This window comes from Elephas maximus, chromosome 1 (genome assembly GCF_024166365.1).
Source record: "Elephas maximus indicus isolate mEleMax1 chromosome 1, mEleMax1 primary haplotype, whole genome shotgun sequence".
Lineage (NCBI taxonomy): Eukaryota > Metazoa > Chordata > Mammalia > Proboscidea > Elephantidae > Elephas > Elephas maximus.
In genome coordinates, this window is record NC_064819.1 from 86802646 (window position 1) to 86820168 (window position 17523).

At 43.1% G+C, this 17523-nt stretch overlaps 1 protein-coding gene across 8 annotated transcripts in view; it reads right to left on the minus strand.

Annotated features, from left to right (window-relative positions):
- LOC126077797 (ribonuclease P protein subunit p21-like) overlaps positions 1–16530 on the minus strand; it is a 31470-nt gene extending 14940 nt beyond the window's left edge. For 7 of the 8 annotated variants that reach the window (XR_007517861.1, XR_007517856.1, XR_007517853.1 and 4 more), the window contains exons 1-4: positions 16432–16530; positions 16257–16357; positions 16084–16166; positions 15130–15255 (exon numbers count right to left, since the gene is read on the minus strand). Coding sequence is in view for 2 of the 8 variants with exons in the window: in XM_049887469.1 (XP_049743426.1) it covers positions 15130–15255; positions 16084–16166; positions 16257–16357; positions 16432–16488 (367 nt within the window). In the remaining 6 variants the exon portion in view is untranslated. Of the gene's footprint in view, positions 1–13320; positions 15017–15129; positions 15256–16083; positions 16167–16256; positions 16358–16431 lie in introns of those variants that run through there. The other variant, XM_049887488.1, reaches the window with a different exon arrangement.
- Between the last annotated feature and the right edge of the window lie 993 nt (positions 16531–17523).

Genomic DNA, 17523 nt, shown 5'->3' on the forward strand with positions numbered 1-17523 from the left:
ATTTATCACAATCTCAAGCACTGCACAGCTGCTGCGTGATCTCAGGCAAGTTTTTAGCCTCTCTTAACCTAATTTTCCTTGCACAAGTTATTAAATTTTCTAGACTTCATTTGTTCATTGTAAATAATAATATTGCCCTTCTTATATGACTGTGGTAAATGTTGAACAAAATAACCCATGAAGGTACTTAACCCCATGCCTGGAATGTAGCAAGTGCCTTTTAAATGCAGGTATTATTACTATGGTTGTTGTCCTTGTTACTTTCTATATAATAACAAGGAATTTTCATTTACATAGGTTTCCATACAGAATCTCTAAAAACCTGATGGATCAGCACTTATTTTCCAAGATTTGTTGACAATATGAAAATACTCTAGTCGCAATCCAGAAATCTTATAGAATTTCCCGGTATCTCATTCACAGGTTTCCTTTGATTCCAAAATGTTATTGCCTTGGTCTGGGACAATTCTCTTGAATTCTGGGACACTTTTGCCTGGTGTCTTGGAAAAAGAATGATTTCAATACAAAGTTTATCTGGTTGAGGTTGAGATTTCAGAAAACTCAGGCCTGAGAAGCCAAGTGTAGAGCAGACACTTCAGCAGCAGGAAGAGACTATAACAAATGCAAGGCAGTTAAAGAAATGTTTGCTTTCGGCTAATGGGTACAGCCAAAACTAAATACAAACTAAAGTTTTTATTAGTCAAATGCCTTATTTGGAATATACTTCCCAAAGTATTTCTCTAAAATTCCCAGCAAGACTAGACCACGGGCCACCATGATCCTCCCAGTCTTCAGGAATAACCCTGTGAGCAGAGAAGAAACCAACCAGCTCATGAAAAGTTTCACCTGGAAGTTTTACAAAATCAACTATAATATTGGGAAGAGGATTGGACATAGCTTAATTGTGTATAGGTCCCTGGGAATGTTATATCCATGTGCTATGTTTTAAAGAGATGTGGTAAGCAAAAGTTTGATTTGCTAAATTCTTTTGCAGAGTAGTTTATAATTGGTAGTCTGAAATTACTTGTAAGGAAGACTAGTTATAAAGTCATCCCTAGATGGCTAGGCCAAAATTTAGCGTTTGAAAGAAATGCTGTCTAACTTTTGGCACCTGCCGGAAAATCTGGGTGGCTACACCTGGGTAGGCTCAATTTTACAGCTGGAAGGACTCTTAGAACTCATCATAGTCAAATATTTTAATTTTCAGATGAAATGAGGGGGCAAGTAACTCAAGCATCCAGCACTAGTATTTTGCAGTGTATATCCCTACCCTTTTTTAGCCTCAAATTATTTCTATTTATAGAAATAATAACTCCACTGTTGTTACTTTTGCCATTGAGTTGGTTCCAACTCATAGCTACCCTATTGTCTCAGTTATCTAGTGCTGTTGTAACAGAAATACCACAAGTGGATGGCTTTAACAAACAGAGATTTATCCTCTCACAGTCTAGTAGGCTACAAGACCAAATTCAGGATATCAGCTCCAGGAGAACGCTTTCTCTGTCGGCTTTGGAGAAAGGCCCTTGTCATCAATATTCCCCTGGACTAGGAGTTTCTCCTTAAAGGAATCCCAGGTCCAAAGGACATGCTCTGCTCCCGACGCTGTTTTCTTGGTAGTATGAGGTCCCACTGTCTCTGTCTCTCTGCTTGCTTCTCTCTTTTATATTTCAAAAGAATTGGCTCAAGACACAATCCGATCATGTAGATTGAATCCTGGCTCTTTAACATAACTGCCGCCTATCCCTCCTCATTAACATCATAGATGCAGGATTTACAACACATAGGAAAATCACATCAGATGACAAAATGGTGGACAATCACACAATACTGGGAATCATGGCCTAGCCAAATTGATACACATATTTTTGGGGGACACAATTCAATCCATGACACCCAGGTACAACGGAACGAAACACTGACAGGTCCTGCGCCATCCTCACAATCGTTATTATTCCTGAGCCCACTGTGGCAGCCACTGTGTCAATCCACCTTGTTGAAAGTTGTCTTCTTTCTCACTGACCCTCTACTTTACCAAGCATGGTGTCCTTCTCCAGGATTGGTCCCTCCTGATAACATGTCTAAATAGGTGAGACGAAGTCTTTGCTTCGAAGTCTTTGCTTTAAAGTCTTTGCTCTGGCTGTACTTCTTCCAAGACAAATTTGTTCATTCTTCTGGCAGTCCACAGTATATTCAATATTCTTTGCCAACACCATAATTCAAAGGCATCAATTCTTCTTCAGTCTTTCTTATTCATTGTCCAGCTTTCACATGCATAGGAGGTGACTGAAAACACCCTGGCTTGGGTCAGTCACATCTCAGTCATTAAAGTGGTATCTTTGCTTTTTAACACTTTAAAGGGATCTTTTACAGCAGATTTGCCCAGTGCAATGGGTCATTTAATTTTTTTGACTGCTGCTTCCATGGGCTTGCTTGAGGATCCAAATAAAATGAAATCCTCGACAACTTCAATATTTTCTCCATTTATCATGATGTTGCTTATTGGTCCAGTTTACATTCTGTCACATAGGGTTGCTATGAGTTGAAATTGACTCAACGACACACAACATATTTGATATAAAAGAAGCCCAGCTGGCACAACAGTTAAGTGCTTGGCTGTTTGCCTAAACGTCCACAGTTCAAACCCACCCTGCAGTTTGAACCCACCCATCAGCTAGAACCCTCCCAGTTACTCCATGGGAGAAAGACCTGGTGATTTGTTTCTGTAAATATTACAGCATAGAAAAGCCTATGGGACAGTTCTACTCTGTCACATGGGGCCGCTATGAGTTGGAATCAGCTCACTGGCACCTAACAACAACAAATATTCAATATACATAATTTCCATGATGGTTTTACATACATTAACTCATTTGACCTTACCAACCCTGTAAGGCTGCCAGAGAAGAACTTATTATCTTCATTTTTTCAATAAAAAATCAAGGCCCAAAAATGTTAAATAAATTTCCCAAGGTTAGAGTTGTGAGCTCCTGAACATAAAGATCCTCTGATCTTCCAAGAGTCCTTTTTCCCTCCAGGTAAAAAATATGGAAAAAAATCAGATTGATTTTATCTTCAGATCTTAGAAATTAACTGACTGCAGTGCAAGAAAGACTGGGACGGTGTTGTAGATTACCTTTATGTCAGAATTTAAAAGCTTTATTTTATCATGTATACCCCAAACTAGACTTTTCTTTTTTAATTTAGAGAAGGACATGGAAGGCAGTGCTTTAAGAGATAAAATGCATGGCACCTAATGTAGTTGCTCCAATTAGTAGGCTGTCAACAAGTGTCAAACAAATGTATATATAAAGGTCAAAGTATGGAAGAGATGGAAGGAAGCCGAAAAGAGGAGAATACACAAGCTTCTTTATCCCTTGGAGGAAGTGATAAAAGGTCTGTAATGAATCGGAGGACCAGTGGGGTTGGGAAGGTAGAGGAAGGGATGGGAAGCTGACAAATTGTGGAGTCTGGCTTGTCATAGTAGGAGAGGGAAAGGAGAAAGATAACTCAAAGGTTAACCAAATGAGAGCAAGAAGGAATGGGGGAACCAGAGATTAGCAGTACTTCAGTGGTATGGTGGACAATAAACCCAGATCCATTGACTAGGTGCTTCAGGTTCCTCTATGAGTTTTGAAAAGATCTCAGTTCTCTACTTTCAGAGATTTGATTGATTATGTCTGGGAGGGACCCAGTATTTATACAAGGCTCTTCATGGGATTTGTCATGAATCTGGATTCTAGAGTCTGGAGAGTGATATCATTCAGGTCAAAGTAGGCATTCAAAGAAGGAGGATTGTACTGTTTAGAATAGCATAGAGAGTTTGAGGAGAATGAAGATGGAGGAAAGGCCATTATGTTTGAAACCAGAGGTCACCACTGACCACTGAGAATTGATAAGAGGGTCAGAATGAGCACTGATGTAGAAACAGAGAGAATTATGGTATGAGCAGGGGGTGGTGAGGAGACATGTCTGGATTGGCCTGGCAGGAGCATTACGTATATCAAACATTTGTTGTTGCTGTAGGATGTGAGGAGCCCAGGTTGAAAGTCTTGGAATTTACCCTATCTGAGCAGCAACATTTAAGTCTTTGAGTAGGGCTGAGACATGAAGAAAGCTCTGATGGTGTGCACAGTGCCTGGAAAAACTAACGACAGGCATGTTTCAACTGAACCTGCCTAAGCTACATAGAGATCTGTGTGTGGTGCACAAAGAAGTCCCTTACTTATCCTCTCCAGGTAACATAGCTAGCTAGTGGTAGAACTAGGAATATAAGACAAGAACACTTCTTGGGCTGAAGTATGGGGTGATTTCAGGGATAGAGAAGCTTACAAGCAGAAAAAACTCAGAGATAAGGAAAATATTAAGTGTGGCTGGCTGGACCTGTAGAATCTGAGTTCCAAGTGTAGCTAAGACTTTAAAAATCATTCACAGCAGCAATGCGATTGTCAGTCTAGCTAATCAGTAAGATCATCAGTTCAACTACCAAGGTCTACTGCCATGTGGAAATGGAAGACTCTGGGAAGTTTGCGTAAGGATACGTGTGTAAAGATATGCAATGGGTGTTAACTGTAGAGAAAAATAATGGAAATAAATATTTATTACTACGGGAGTAGTTGCAATCATACTATAAAGCAATTTTAAAAATTATGAGTTAAAGATTTTTCTATGAAACTGGCAGAATATATATGATTTTTTAATAAATAAAACATAACAAATAGCAGGGCACAATGAATAGAATAGTCTTATTAAAAAAAAAAAAGCTACAATGAGATGGAAACACCCAATATAAGCATTTATGATTGCCTGAGAATGGAGAAAGTAAATATCAAGAACAGGCTAATAATATTGATCACCTTAGTAATGTGGTATGTATTTAGATACAGAAGAGTGTGATAGTTAAGGCTGTGTGTCAACTTGGCTGGGCCATGATTCTCAGTGGTTTGGCAGTTATGATGTAGTTTGGCAGTGAGATCACTTCCATGATGAGATTTGATACAATGTGACCACCTCCATGAAGGGATCTGCTGTGAGTAGCCAATCAGTTCAAAGGGAGTTTCCTTAAGCCTGTGGCTTGCATCAAATATAAGTGAATATTCAGCAAGGCTCGTGGGCTTTTTCCTTGCTCTGAATCCTGCAGCTGGCTCTTATTTATCTGACCTCTGGTTCTTGGAACTTGGACTAGCAGTTTACCTGCTGTCTTGCCTCCTGTTCTTGGGATCGGTCCATCTTTACAGTTTGTCAGTGAGAGCCCTGCTCTCTAACCTACAGATCTTGGATTCACCAGCCCCTGTGGCTATGTGAATCAGGAGAAGCCTCTTTCCTGACTCATGGACTTGGAACATTCCAGCCTCTACAACCACGTGAGCCATTTCCTCGACATAAATCTATATATATATTTACATGCTTTACTGGTTTTGCTTCTCTAGAGAACCCAGCCTAAGAGTGGTTCTAGAGAAACAAAATTATAAGGATGAGTTTTCTAAATTGGTTCTCAAGTCTGGTTAGTCTTAAAGACGTTGATGATCCTCCCTCTAGTAGTAAAGTGGGCACTGCTAATCCATGGCATGAAGTGACAATACGAATATGTGAAATACCACCAAGTCAGCTATTGCTAAAAGGTGAGGCTCTGGGTGGCTGCATGTGTAATACTTTTCTACAATTTTGTCAGAATGAGAAGTATAAGGAAGCTGGTTGGTGGGCCCTAGTTTCGCTAGACAAACTGATGAAAGAAAGAGATGAGCTTGGGACTTCAGAGTCAAAGCTCAAGCGCCATGTAGACGACCTCAAAGTTTCCACTTGTGCCTTGGAAAAAAAGCCTTATTTCTTGTACAGAGGTGATACTGCTGAAAATGAAGCCCAGAGTCTTATGACAGTGGCTGAATTACAATGCAAACTCAATTGGAAAACGCAAAAGGTGTCTGAAGTTAAAGTGAGGGCACTGATTGGGAAGAAATGGAATCCCAAAACTTGGGATGGGGACATATTGGCAGATAATCAGGAAGCTAGAGACACTAAGGCCCTAAATTCCATTGAATCACTCCTGCCAACAGAACCAGCCCTCTCATTTCCATCTGAAGAGATTATGCCATGTTAGTCTCCTAAACCACCCTCCCCAGTAAAATCATTAGACCCTCCACTCCCATCTAATGAGCTTAACCCAGCTGCACATAAAGTACCTTTGTCTGAGTCAATGCCTAGGACATTGCGTGAGGCAAATGCTTTACAAAGTAATACTGAATATTCTCAAAACATTACTCCACTTCCAATTTTGTCTTCTAGACCTATACCTATACTTAAGTCCCAGCAAGCCCCAAAAGGTGAAGTACAAAGTGTGACCCAGGAGGAGGTATGCTACACTCCAAAAGAACACCTTGACTTTTCTAATATGTACAAACGGAAACCTGGGGACTATGTGTGGCAATGGCTATTAAGGGTATGGGATAACGGTGCAAAGAAGATAAAGATGGATCAGTCTGAATTTACTGATATGGGTTCACTAAGTGCAGATTCTTTATTCAAGGTTTCAGCTCTAGAAGTTAGGAAAGGATCTCATAGTTTATTTGGCTAGGTTGCCAAGGCATGGATTATGCAACGGCCTAGGCTAAATCAAGCTGAAGTACCAGACCTGCCTTTGTGTGCTGTAAAAGAAGGTATTCAAGGGCTTAGGGAAATTGGCATGCTAGAGTAGATTTATCAGGTTAGAACTACAGTCCCACACATTGAGTGCTCAGAGGATAAACATTTTACCATAACTGTGAAGAACAAATTTGTGAAGAGAGCCCCAGAATGTTGAAGACTGCAGTGATTGCTATTTTATATAAGCCAGATTTGACAGTGGGAACTGCCCTAACTGAATTAAGACACCTAACTACAATGGGGCTGATAGGACCCCCTAGTAAAGAGGCCAAGAGGCTGCATTCAATTGAAAAAGACAAGGTAGGTGTGGTTAGCATAATGGACAGAACTAAAGCACTAATCAGAATAGTCAGACTGATATAAACTTATGGCATTGGCTACTTAGTCATGGTGTCCCTAGGAGCAAAATAAATAGGAAATCTACTAAATATTTACTTGATCTGTACAAGTGGATGAATTCTAGGTCAACTAAACAGGAGCGTAACTCGAATTGCCAGAACAGAAAGTCACAGTCCCTTAATCAGTTCCCAGACTCGAACGAGTTTAAAGACCTAAAACCACTTGAATGAAGGGGAGGCCACGTCCTCTTGAGGAAGAAGCCCGCTACACTGCCAAAAATTTATACCGTTAATCTTTCTCACAGCTTTCCCCAAACGAATCTATGGCCTTTTATAACAGTGACTGTTCACTGGGAAAAAGGAAATAATCAGATTTTTCAGGGATTACTGGATACTGGCTCTGAACTGACACTAATTCTGGGAGACCCAAAATGTCACTGGGCCCACCAGTCAGACTGGGGGGATACGGAGGTCAGGTTATTAATGGAGTCTTAGTTCATGTCAGTCTCGCAGTAGGTCCAGTGTACCCCCGAACTCATCCTGTAGTGATTTCTCCAGTTCAGGAATGCATAATTGGAATAGATATACTCAGCAACTGGCAGAACCCCCACAATGGATCCCTGAAAAATGTAGAAAGGGCTATTATGGTAGGAAGAGCCAATTAGAATCCATTAGAACTGCCCCTAATTAGGAAAATAGTAAACCAAAAGCAATACTGCATTCCTGGAGGAATTGCAGAGGTTACTTCCACCATCTAGGACTTAAAGGATGCAGGGGTGATGATTCTCACCACATCCCCATTCAACTTGTCTATTTGGCCTGTGCAAAATACAGATGGATCTTGGAGAATCACAGTAGATCTCTAAAACTTAACCAGGTGGTAACTCCAATTGCAGCTGCTGTTCCAGGTGTAGTTTCATTGAGCAAATTAATACATCTCCCAGTATCTGGTATATAGCTATTAATCTGGCTAATGTCTTTTTCTCCACACCTATTTCAAAGGACCATCAGAAGCAGTTTGCCTTCAGCTGGCAAGGCCAGCAATTCACCTTCAGTTGCCTACCTCAGAGCAACATCAACTCTCAAGCCTGATGTTATAACTTGGTCCACAACGACTTTGATCGTCTTTCCCTGCCACAAGATGTCACCCTGGTCCATTATATTGATAACATTAGGCTGATTGGACCTACTAAAGAAGCAGTGTCAATGACTCTGCATTTATTGGTAACATATTTAGAAGATTGGACTTATTGGTAAAATATTTCACCTCAGTGAAATTTCTAGGGGTCCAGTGGTGTGTGGCATGTTGAGATATTCCTTCTAAAGTGAAGGATAAATTATTGCATCTGGCTCCTCCCACAACTAGAAAGGAGCACAAAACCTAGTGGGCCTCTTTGGATTTTAAGGGAACATATTCCTTGTGTGTGCTACTCCAGCCTATTTATCAAATGACTCGAAAAGCTGCTAGCTTTGAGTGAGGCCCAGAGTAACAGAAAGCTCTGCAACAGGTTCAGGGTGCCATGCAAGACACTCTGTCACTTGGGTCATATGACCTGGCTGATCCAATGGTGCTTGAAGTGTCAGTGGCAGATAGAGATGCTATTTGGAGTCACTGGCAAGCCCTGATTGGTGAATCACAATGGAGACCCTGAGAATTTTGGAGCAAAGCCCTACCATCCTCTGCAGATAACTACCCTCCTTTTGAGAAACAGCTTTTGGCTTGTTACTGGGCCTTAGGAGTGACTGAATTCTTAACCGTGGGCCACTAAGTCACCATGTGGCCTGAGCTGCCCATCATGAACTGGGTGTTATCTGACACACAGAGTCAAAGAGTTGGAAATGCACAGCAGCACTCCATCATTAAATGGAGATCAGGCCCTAGCAGGATCTGAAGGCACAAGTATGTTGCATGAGGAAGTGGCCTAAATGCCCATAGTCTCCACTTCTGTCACATTACCTTCCATCTCCCAGTCTGCACCTCTGGCCTCATGAGGAGTTCCTTATGATCAGTCGACTGAGAAAGAGGAAACTCACGACTGTTTTACAGATGGTTCTGAGCGATATGCAGGCACCACTCAAAAGTGGACAAGAGCCATTCTACAGCCCCTTTCTGGGACCCCCCTGAGTCCCTGATATGGCACCATCCCTCAAGGTGATCAACCAGCAACCTAGTGCCAAGTTGATTACACTGGACCACTCCCATCATTGAAACAGCAGCATTTTGTTCTTAGTGGAATAGACACTTACTCTGGATAAGGACTTGCCTCCCGTGCATGCAATTCTTCTGCCAAAACTACTTAGAGAATGGACTTAGAGAATGCCTTATCCACTGTCAGGGTATCCCACACGGCATTGCCTTGGATCAAGGGGGTCACTTCACAGCAAATGAAGTGGAACAATGGGCCCATGCTCATGTAATTCAGTGGTTTTACCACGTTCCCCATCATCCTGGAGCAGCTGGCTTGATAGAACAGTGGAAGAGCCTTCTGAAGACACAATTATGGCACCAGCTAGGTGACAATGCCTTGCAGGGTTGGAGCAATGTTCTCCGGGAGGCTGTATATGCTCTAAACCAGCATCCACTATGTGGTGCTCTTTCCTGCATGGACAGGATCCATGGGTCCAGGAATCAAGGGGTGGAAATGGGAGTGGCACCATTCACTACTACCTCTAGTGACCCACTTGCAAGATTTTTGCTTCCTGTCCCTGCAATCTTATGCTCTGCAGGTCTAGATGTCTTAGTTCCAAAAGAAGGAATGCTCCCACCTGGTGATACATTACTAATTTCATTGAACTGGAAGGTGAGAATGCCACTTGGACATTTTGGGCTCCTTGTGCCTCTGGATCAACAGGCAAAGAAAGGAGTTACTATACTGGCTGGTATTATTGATTCTGATTACTAAGAGGAAGTTGGATTGATATTGCATAATGGAGGTAAAGAGGAGTATGTCTGGAATGCAGGAGATCCCTTAGGGTGTCTCTTAGTACTACCATGCCCTGTGACTAAAGCCAATGGAAAACTACAGCAACCCAATTCCAACATGACTACTGTGATGGTTAAGATTGTGTGCCAACTTTGCTGGGTGATAAGTCTCAGTGTTTCGGCAGTTGTATCATGTGATACTTCTCTGTTGAAATTTGATGTGATCGCCCCATGATGGGATCTGCTATGGTACCATCCGTGGCAGGGCCTGTGGCAGCTCATCAGCCCCATCAATCTTTATCTCTCCGCCCTCTGCCCTCCACCACCTAGCTTCTTTCTACTCACCTTGCCAGGGTTTTTGCTTGCTCTAGGTTCTGCAGCTGGCTCCTGTTCATCTGACCTCTGGTTCTTGGGACTTGAGGTAGCAGTTTGATTGCCGATCTTGAGATCAGTCAATCTTCGTAGCCTGCTACAGCCCTGTTCTTTGGTCTGCCAATCTTGGATTCACCACCCCCTGCAACTATGTGAATCAGCAGAAGTCTGTAACACCTCTGCTTTCTGGCCTGCCGATCTTGGGTTTGCCAGCCCGCGTGGCTATGCAAATCAGGAGAATCCTTTTTCTCATCCAATGGATTTGGGACATTACAGCCTGTAAAAACCACGTGTATCAACTTCGCTGGGCCATGATTCTCAGTGTTTTGGTAGTCATATATTGTGATCACTTTCCTGTTGAGATTTGATATGTGATCACCCCTAGACGGGATCTGCTGTGAGTAGCCAATCAGTTGAAAGGGAGTTTCCTTGGGCTTGCAGTCTGCATCTGAATATAAGCAGACATTCTGGAAAGGCCCCGGGGCTTTTGCTCATTCTGGATTCTGCATCTGGCTCCTGTTATCTGACCTCTGGTTCTTGGGACTTGACCTAGCTGCAGTCTTGCCTGCTGAGCTTGGGATTCATTGATCTTCACAGCCTGTAAGCAAGAGCCCTGCTTTCTGCCCTGCTGATCTTGGGTTCACCAGCTCCTGTGGCTATGGCTACCCTGATCCACAGACTTAGGACATTTCAGCCTCTATAATCATGTGAGTCATCTCCTTGATATTAATCTCTACATATATTTATATGCTTTACTGGTTTTCCTTCTCTAGAGAACCCAGCCTAAGAGAGAGGGTCTCACCTTCTTTTGAGCCAATGTGAACTTAGAAAGAATGCCCCTTAGAGAAAGCTTGCATTCAAGTGCTGGCTTTGCAGTAAACTTGGGTATATCATATAACCTCTGAGTCTTTATATTTATAATGACAGGATACATGCTAAGAACCTTGTACCGTTATCATTACAGAGAAAAAAGTTCTTAGAGTCTTAGAAAATTTTGGAATGTCCCTCCACTCTAAATAATTTCACAGTATAATTTCTGCAGGAGTCCTTGGATGGTGCAAATGGTTAACACACTCAACTGCTAAACAAAAGGTTGGAGGTTCGGTTCACCCAGAGGTGCCTCAGAAAAAGGTCTAGAGATCTTCTCCCAAAAAATCAGCCATTGAAAACACTATGGAGCACAGTTCTACTCTGACTTATTTGGGGTTGCCATGAGTCAGAAGCAATTTAACAGCCACTAAAAAAAAAAACTAGGCACTGGTTTTTGTTTTTTTTTTTAGTATATAACTTCTCCAAGCCCTGGGGTTGACTGGACTGAACTGAAAACCCATCTTCCACCCTTAATCCCCACATCAGACTGAAGAGTCCCTGGATTCTCTCAATACTCTGGTCAAATAGGAAGTCATAAAATATTCTTTCTGTTCAAAATACACCCTCCAGGAGCCCTGGTGGTTCAGTGGTTAAAGTGAGTGATTGCTAACCAAAAGGTTGGAGTCTCAAAACTACCAGCGGCTCTGAGGAAGAAAGATGTTGCAGTCAGCTTCCGAAGAGAATTACAGCCCTGGAAATCCTATGGGGTTGCTACGAGTCAGAATCGATTCAACAGCAGTGGGTTTAGTTGGGTATACCAAGACCCCTTAAACTTTAGTTCTGTGGAACTCTGTGTATTCTCCCTTTTTCTCAGATCTCACTGCTAGTCCATCAGGAAATCTATGGGTTATCCCTTTAAACTATATAAAAACTCTGAAAATCTCTCCATTTTCACTGTTAATACCCTAGTCCAAGCCACTATCATCTCTCACCTAGGTGATGAGAATAGCCTCCTAACTGGTTTCCTTTCTTCCACTATTGCTCTCCTAGTCTAGTCTTAAAAAAGTTAGAGTGATCCTTTTACATCACATCATGTCACTGCTTCCTAAAAACTTCCAATGGCCTCCCCTTGAATAAATCAAATTCCTCATGATGGTTTAAAGACTCCTGGCCTCCTATGATCTCTCTGGCCACATTTACCACTCTCCATCTTGCTCCCTCTGTGCCACTCACGCTGGCCTACCCAGCACAGCTCCTGCTGCCAAATAATACCCTGTAGCAATGCTCTGCTACAGAGTAGGTGCTCAGAAAATATTTCTGAATGAATTTATCAAAATATCCTAACTTTGTTAGTCTCCAGAGTGGGAAGAAACTATAGGAAAAGAACATAGTTAAACTTCCTAATTTTACAAATGCCTGTTGTAAGGATAGTAACTCAGATTCCCTTATGACCAGGCTCTGTCTTTTCTAATATATTTCACTACTTATTGTTACTCTCAGTATTATTATGATCATTACTTATACTCCATTAAAATAATCCATAATATCTAATTTCAAAGTGCCTTCTCATACATTATCTCACTTGATACTTACAAACATATGTGAGGCAAAGAAAACCAAAATCATTTATTATTTCCTTTGTTGGGAATCTAATTTTCTAATTCTCCTTTGAATTCAGGACAGTCTCTCAATACAATTAATCAGTATCTCTCTCTTTTCTCCTGACAACAATGGTATCGATTCTTACCAGTTTTGAAAAGTGCTAAACTTACCTAAGGTTTGGAGAATGATTGAGTCTTGGTTTCTACAGAAACCAGAAGATCGTCTTTCCTTGATTCAGTTCAAAACGACCTAAGTTTCTTCACTCACTTTCGTTTAATTTTATTTAAAGGGTACTGAAAGGGCACTGATTTTGAACTACTAAATTATTGAGAAAATAGACTCTTACATACTAAGGTTTTTTTTTTCCCCATTCTTGGATACGAGAAACCCATTTTTGCATATACTGACAACTATTACATCATAATAACTAAACATGAAAAAGGATAGTTTCAGAAAGAGAAAGAAGGCTATGATCTTTAGATTTGGATAAACCTATATTTACGGAAACATAAAAGACATGAACAAGCCACACAGACTCACAAGTGAACCACAGTCCAGGCTCTGTGTCTTCTGCCTTCCAATGGGAACTGATTCTCGTGGTATCCCACACGAAAGGAATTCCTTAAGATAGAGCTATGAAATCAGAACTCAGTTTCAGTACTGCTACCCCACTGTGGACATGTTCAATTATGTGCAGCTATAATCACACTCAAATGACCAAGATTCAGATTTAGCATACAGGTGCGAAAGAACTGAATCACCAGAAATGAGACTTAGCAGAGGAGCCAAGAAAGGTGAGTGGAGGACACAAAGGGTCCAGGTTCACATGAGGTATATTTTGAGGCTACACATTTCCATTGGTTCCCACAGCTGACCCAGGCAGCACCGTCTCCAAACATAAGTTGTCAAAGAGTAACTCATTTAGTTACTTGTACGATAGTAATCTTTCGTGCAAATAATTTAGTCAACTGTGAAGGATTCAGGGACTAGACCAATCAAGGACAAAGACAAAAACAAGATGTGGTAGGCTGTTACAATGGTGGTCCCCAGAGAGCCAATGAACGTTTGTGCAGCTTGGCCATGTAGCTTGCTTTGGCCAAAAGGACATTAGCAAGCATGATGTAGAGACTTGATAAGCATTTATGCATTGGGGCTTGTTCTCTTGGAATGCTCTCTGTGGAAGTCAGAGCCATGTAAGAAGTCTAACCACCCTGACAGTCTTGCTGTGAGGATGCCAAAGCTAGCTATGTGGCAAGGCCACATGGAGAAACAATGAGGTGCCAGGCATGTGAGTGAGCCTTCTTGGGCATTCCAGACCAGCCAGCAGCTAAACGCAGCTGAGTGGGGGCTCAGATGATACCACGTGAGCAGAACCAACCAGCCCAGCTCTGTCAGAATTCCTAATCCACAGAATCAGAGGAAATAATAAACCGTTGTTTGAAGCAGCATTATGAAGTGATTTTTATACAGCAATAAATCACTGCAACACAGGATTTATAAGAGAAAGGGAAGAAAATTGCATACGGGGAATAGTCAGTTATGTTCGTACATGTGTGGGGTAAACTGACTAACTGGAAGCTAGCAAAGTGGTCAGTCTGGGAATTCTGTCCTTGAGTAGGCCCTTGAGGGGTATCAAAGAAAGCAATTTTAGTTGTTGAAGGATTCTTTAGATACTCTTGAGAGTTTACCCATGGAGCAGCCTTGTACAACATCTGCCAGTGTCCTTCTGTGAGCTACTCTGACTTAGTTCAGGTTTATACCATGTCCCCCACTAGAACCTAGAAGAAGAAAACTCAGATTGGAAAAAGTGGAACTGGAGATCTGAACTGTCTCCCCTTGTGCCCCCATATCTGTACCCTCACTTAAAAACAGAGCAGTGGCATCAGCAGTCTGTCCAGCCCTTCACTCAATGAGACTATCTAAAGATGCAATCTCCTAAGAAGGCTTGAGACCTTGCAGACAGCTCTAGAAACTGAAGTCCAAACGTGGCACTGCACTGAGGAAGCACTACAGCTGGGGTCCTGGAAATGGGATCTGCTTAGTGGGGCCCCATGGCTGACAGAGGTCGGGACATTCCCACATGGTGGGAGTACAAGGATGGTAAGGACAAAGGAAAAGTTAAACAGCGACAGAGACATATGGACAGAAACAGAGGAAAATGAAATGAAGAGCTGAAATCCCCACAGAACAGAATTAAACAAGATGAAATTTTATTTCTTTGGCAGATAGGATGAATCCATCACTGAGGATTGGGGCCGAGGCTCTACTTTCTCCTCAGGAAGGTGGGCCGGAATGGGGTGAGCTGTGCTTGGCAGGGGCTTTGGTGGTTTGGGATCTGGGTAGACAAGCAGAATTAGAGTTGACTGTGGTACCTCTCCCACCACTCAGAACCCACCTGTGTGTCCCTACCTCCTGGCATAGCCCCCATTTTTCTCTACCACCTCTCACCTGCCTGGTTCCCCAGCTGGGCTTCAGGCCGGTCTCCCCAAAGCAGATGCCTGGGATCATTGAGGAATCGTTGGCTGCACTGGCATGTTAGGCAGGTCTGTACTGTCCAGCGCTGTCCCTTGCGGCCTGGGGTAGATGTGGGAAAAAAGAAAAAGGGTGCCCAGGTTTAGCAGGAGAAAATACCTCCTGCACCCAGTTTTGCCTCTGCTGTTTTTCAGTAATTCTTTTTCTATTTTCCTTCCTTTAAATGCAAATTTGATGGTGTCAGGCCCCTGCATAAACCCCATCACTTTCTTTGTACCTTTTAAGATAGACTACAAACTCCTTAACCAGATGCTGCAAGATCTGGCCTCAGTTTCCTTCTTCAGCTTCATGTCTTGTGTCTGCCTTCCTCAAACTTCAGCCTCCTGAACTCTCATTTCCTTGCAGCACCACAAGTTCCCTTGTTTGGAGTTCTCTCACATACCTAGAATGTCTACCTCCCACTCCCTTTGCTTAACATGAACCTTACCACCCCTGGCATAAGTAGCCCTGCACTCCACTCCACTTCATTTTTCTACTTTATTTCAACTGTTTTCATTGGTCTGTCCCAGCACACTGCAATTTTAATGAAAATAATACATCTAGCACAATACTTGACACATCTCAGAAAATTAATATTTACTGAATGAAAGGTAATGAGAATCATGTACTCCATGACGCCAAGTAACATCTATTATTACTCATCTATTATTTTATTATTTTTTTATTATTACTTATCCACTGCCCAGGCTGGGAATAAAAGTCAAGCCCAAAGTTTAGTTTGTCCAGGTGGGAGCAGTAACGGAATCCGGCGCTGGAGAAAGCGGGCTCCTACAAACCTCACGCCTGACACTCGACTAAAGTGAGGAAGGGGTCGCTGGACCTCCCCCAACTCCCCGTTCTGCAATCATCCCCCTCGCAAGGAGCACTCACGTCTCTGGCGCTGGGTGCATGTCAGGCCCGGGATGAGGAGGGAAAAGCAGCCACGACAGAGGGTCCTCTTCACCGAAGGGTCCCTGGGGGCAGAGGAGGAAGGTGATCGGGTGCCCGCGCTCGCTCCCCGGTTTTCCCCGGTCCCGCCCGCCGCCAGCTCCGCGCCCGCTCACCGCCGCAGGACGAGCCGCTTCGCAATGGTCCTCTCCGTGTGGCAGTAAAACCTCGCTAGCGCCTGGTTCTCAGGGTTCTGCGCGAGGACGCAGTGGGCGGCCTGAGGAGCGGAACGGTCACTCCGGGCCGGCCGCACCGGGTACCCTTCCCGATGCGCCCCCGACCCGGGGTCACCTGGTACAGGAAGCTGAGCCTCTGGAAGGCCTCGCGGTCCTTCACCTGCCCCGCCATCTGGACGGAGAGCGCCCCGCGCCCGTCCGCCCGCAGGCTCCGCCTCTCGGCGCGCCCCGCCCCGGGCGTCCGCGCAACGCCTCCTGGGAATTGTAGTTCCCTGGTCAGTGAGCCGCTTCCTTGCGCCTTTCATCCGAGGCGCGTACTCTGACGCCACCTCGTGGTCCCTCATATCCATTTGTTTGTAAATTCTATCCCACCTGTCCAAAGGTCCCTCTGAGTTGCCGCAGTAGTTAGAGAGGTTGGCTGGTAACAGAAAGTAGTTAGAGAGGTTGGCTGGTAACAGAAATGTCGGCAGTTGGAATCCACCAGCGGCTCCTTGAAAACCCGATGGGGCAGTTCTACACTGTCCTATAGGGTCGCTATGAGTCGGAATGGACTTGTTGGGCAAAGGGTTTTTTTCTGATAAAGAGCATTCTAAAATTCAAGGCATTTGGCTTGGCTGAGGATTTCTGGCTAAACATAGTCCCAACTCCACTTTGTCAGTTTGACTATTTCATAGAAGTTACTTCTTTCCTGTTCTCAGAAAGTTTGTTAACTAGTTCAAGCCTTGTTTCAAGTAGGTCAGTATTGTAATAAAGATCTTATGGCTCGCACAGATGTTCCAGGAAATATGTGACTTTTGTGGTTAATAGGACTGTCAGAAGATGTGCCTCAACTCCCTTCAAAGATGTTTTTTCCGACTTCTTACAACGCATTGTACTTTTCCGTAACCTTGTTTTAACTAACCCAAACGTCAACCGGTCAGAAATGTTTAAGCTAGCTCCTTATGCTTATGTTTTTTTGCCTTTATAAACCCCTGTGATTGAATAGTTCAGGGGCACACTCAGCAAATTGCTTTCACTTTGTGTTTTCCCGCAGCTTCAACTGTTTGAATTTTCAATATCTTTACTTTCACCTTAATAGAGTCAGAGAGTTTCTCTCTACAATACTTACAGAGTCTTCCTCAAATCCCAAACCGGTTACAACAAGTAGAGATTAGAAAGGCTGGTGAAGCAGAAAATCTTAAACTTCTAAACATTTACAGGACAGAAG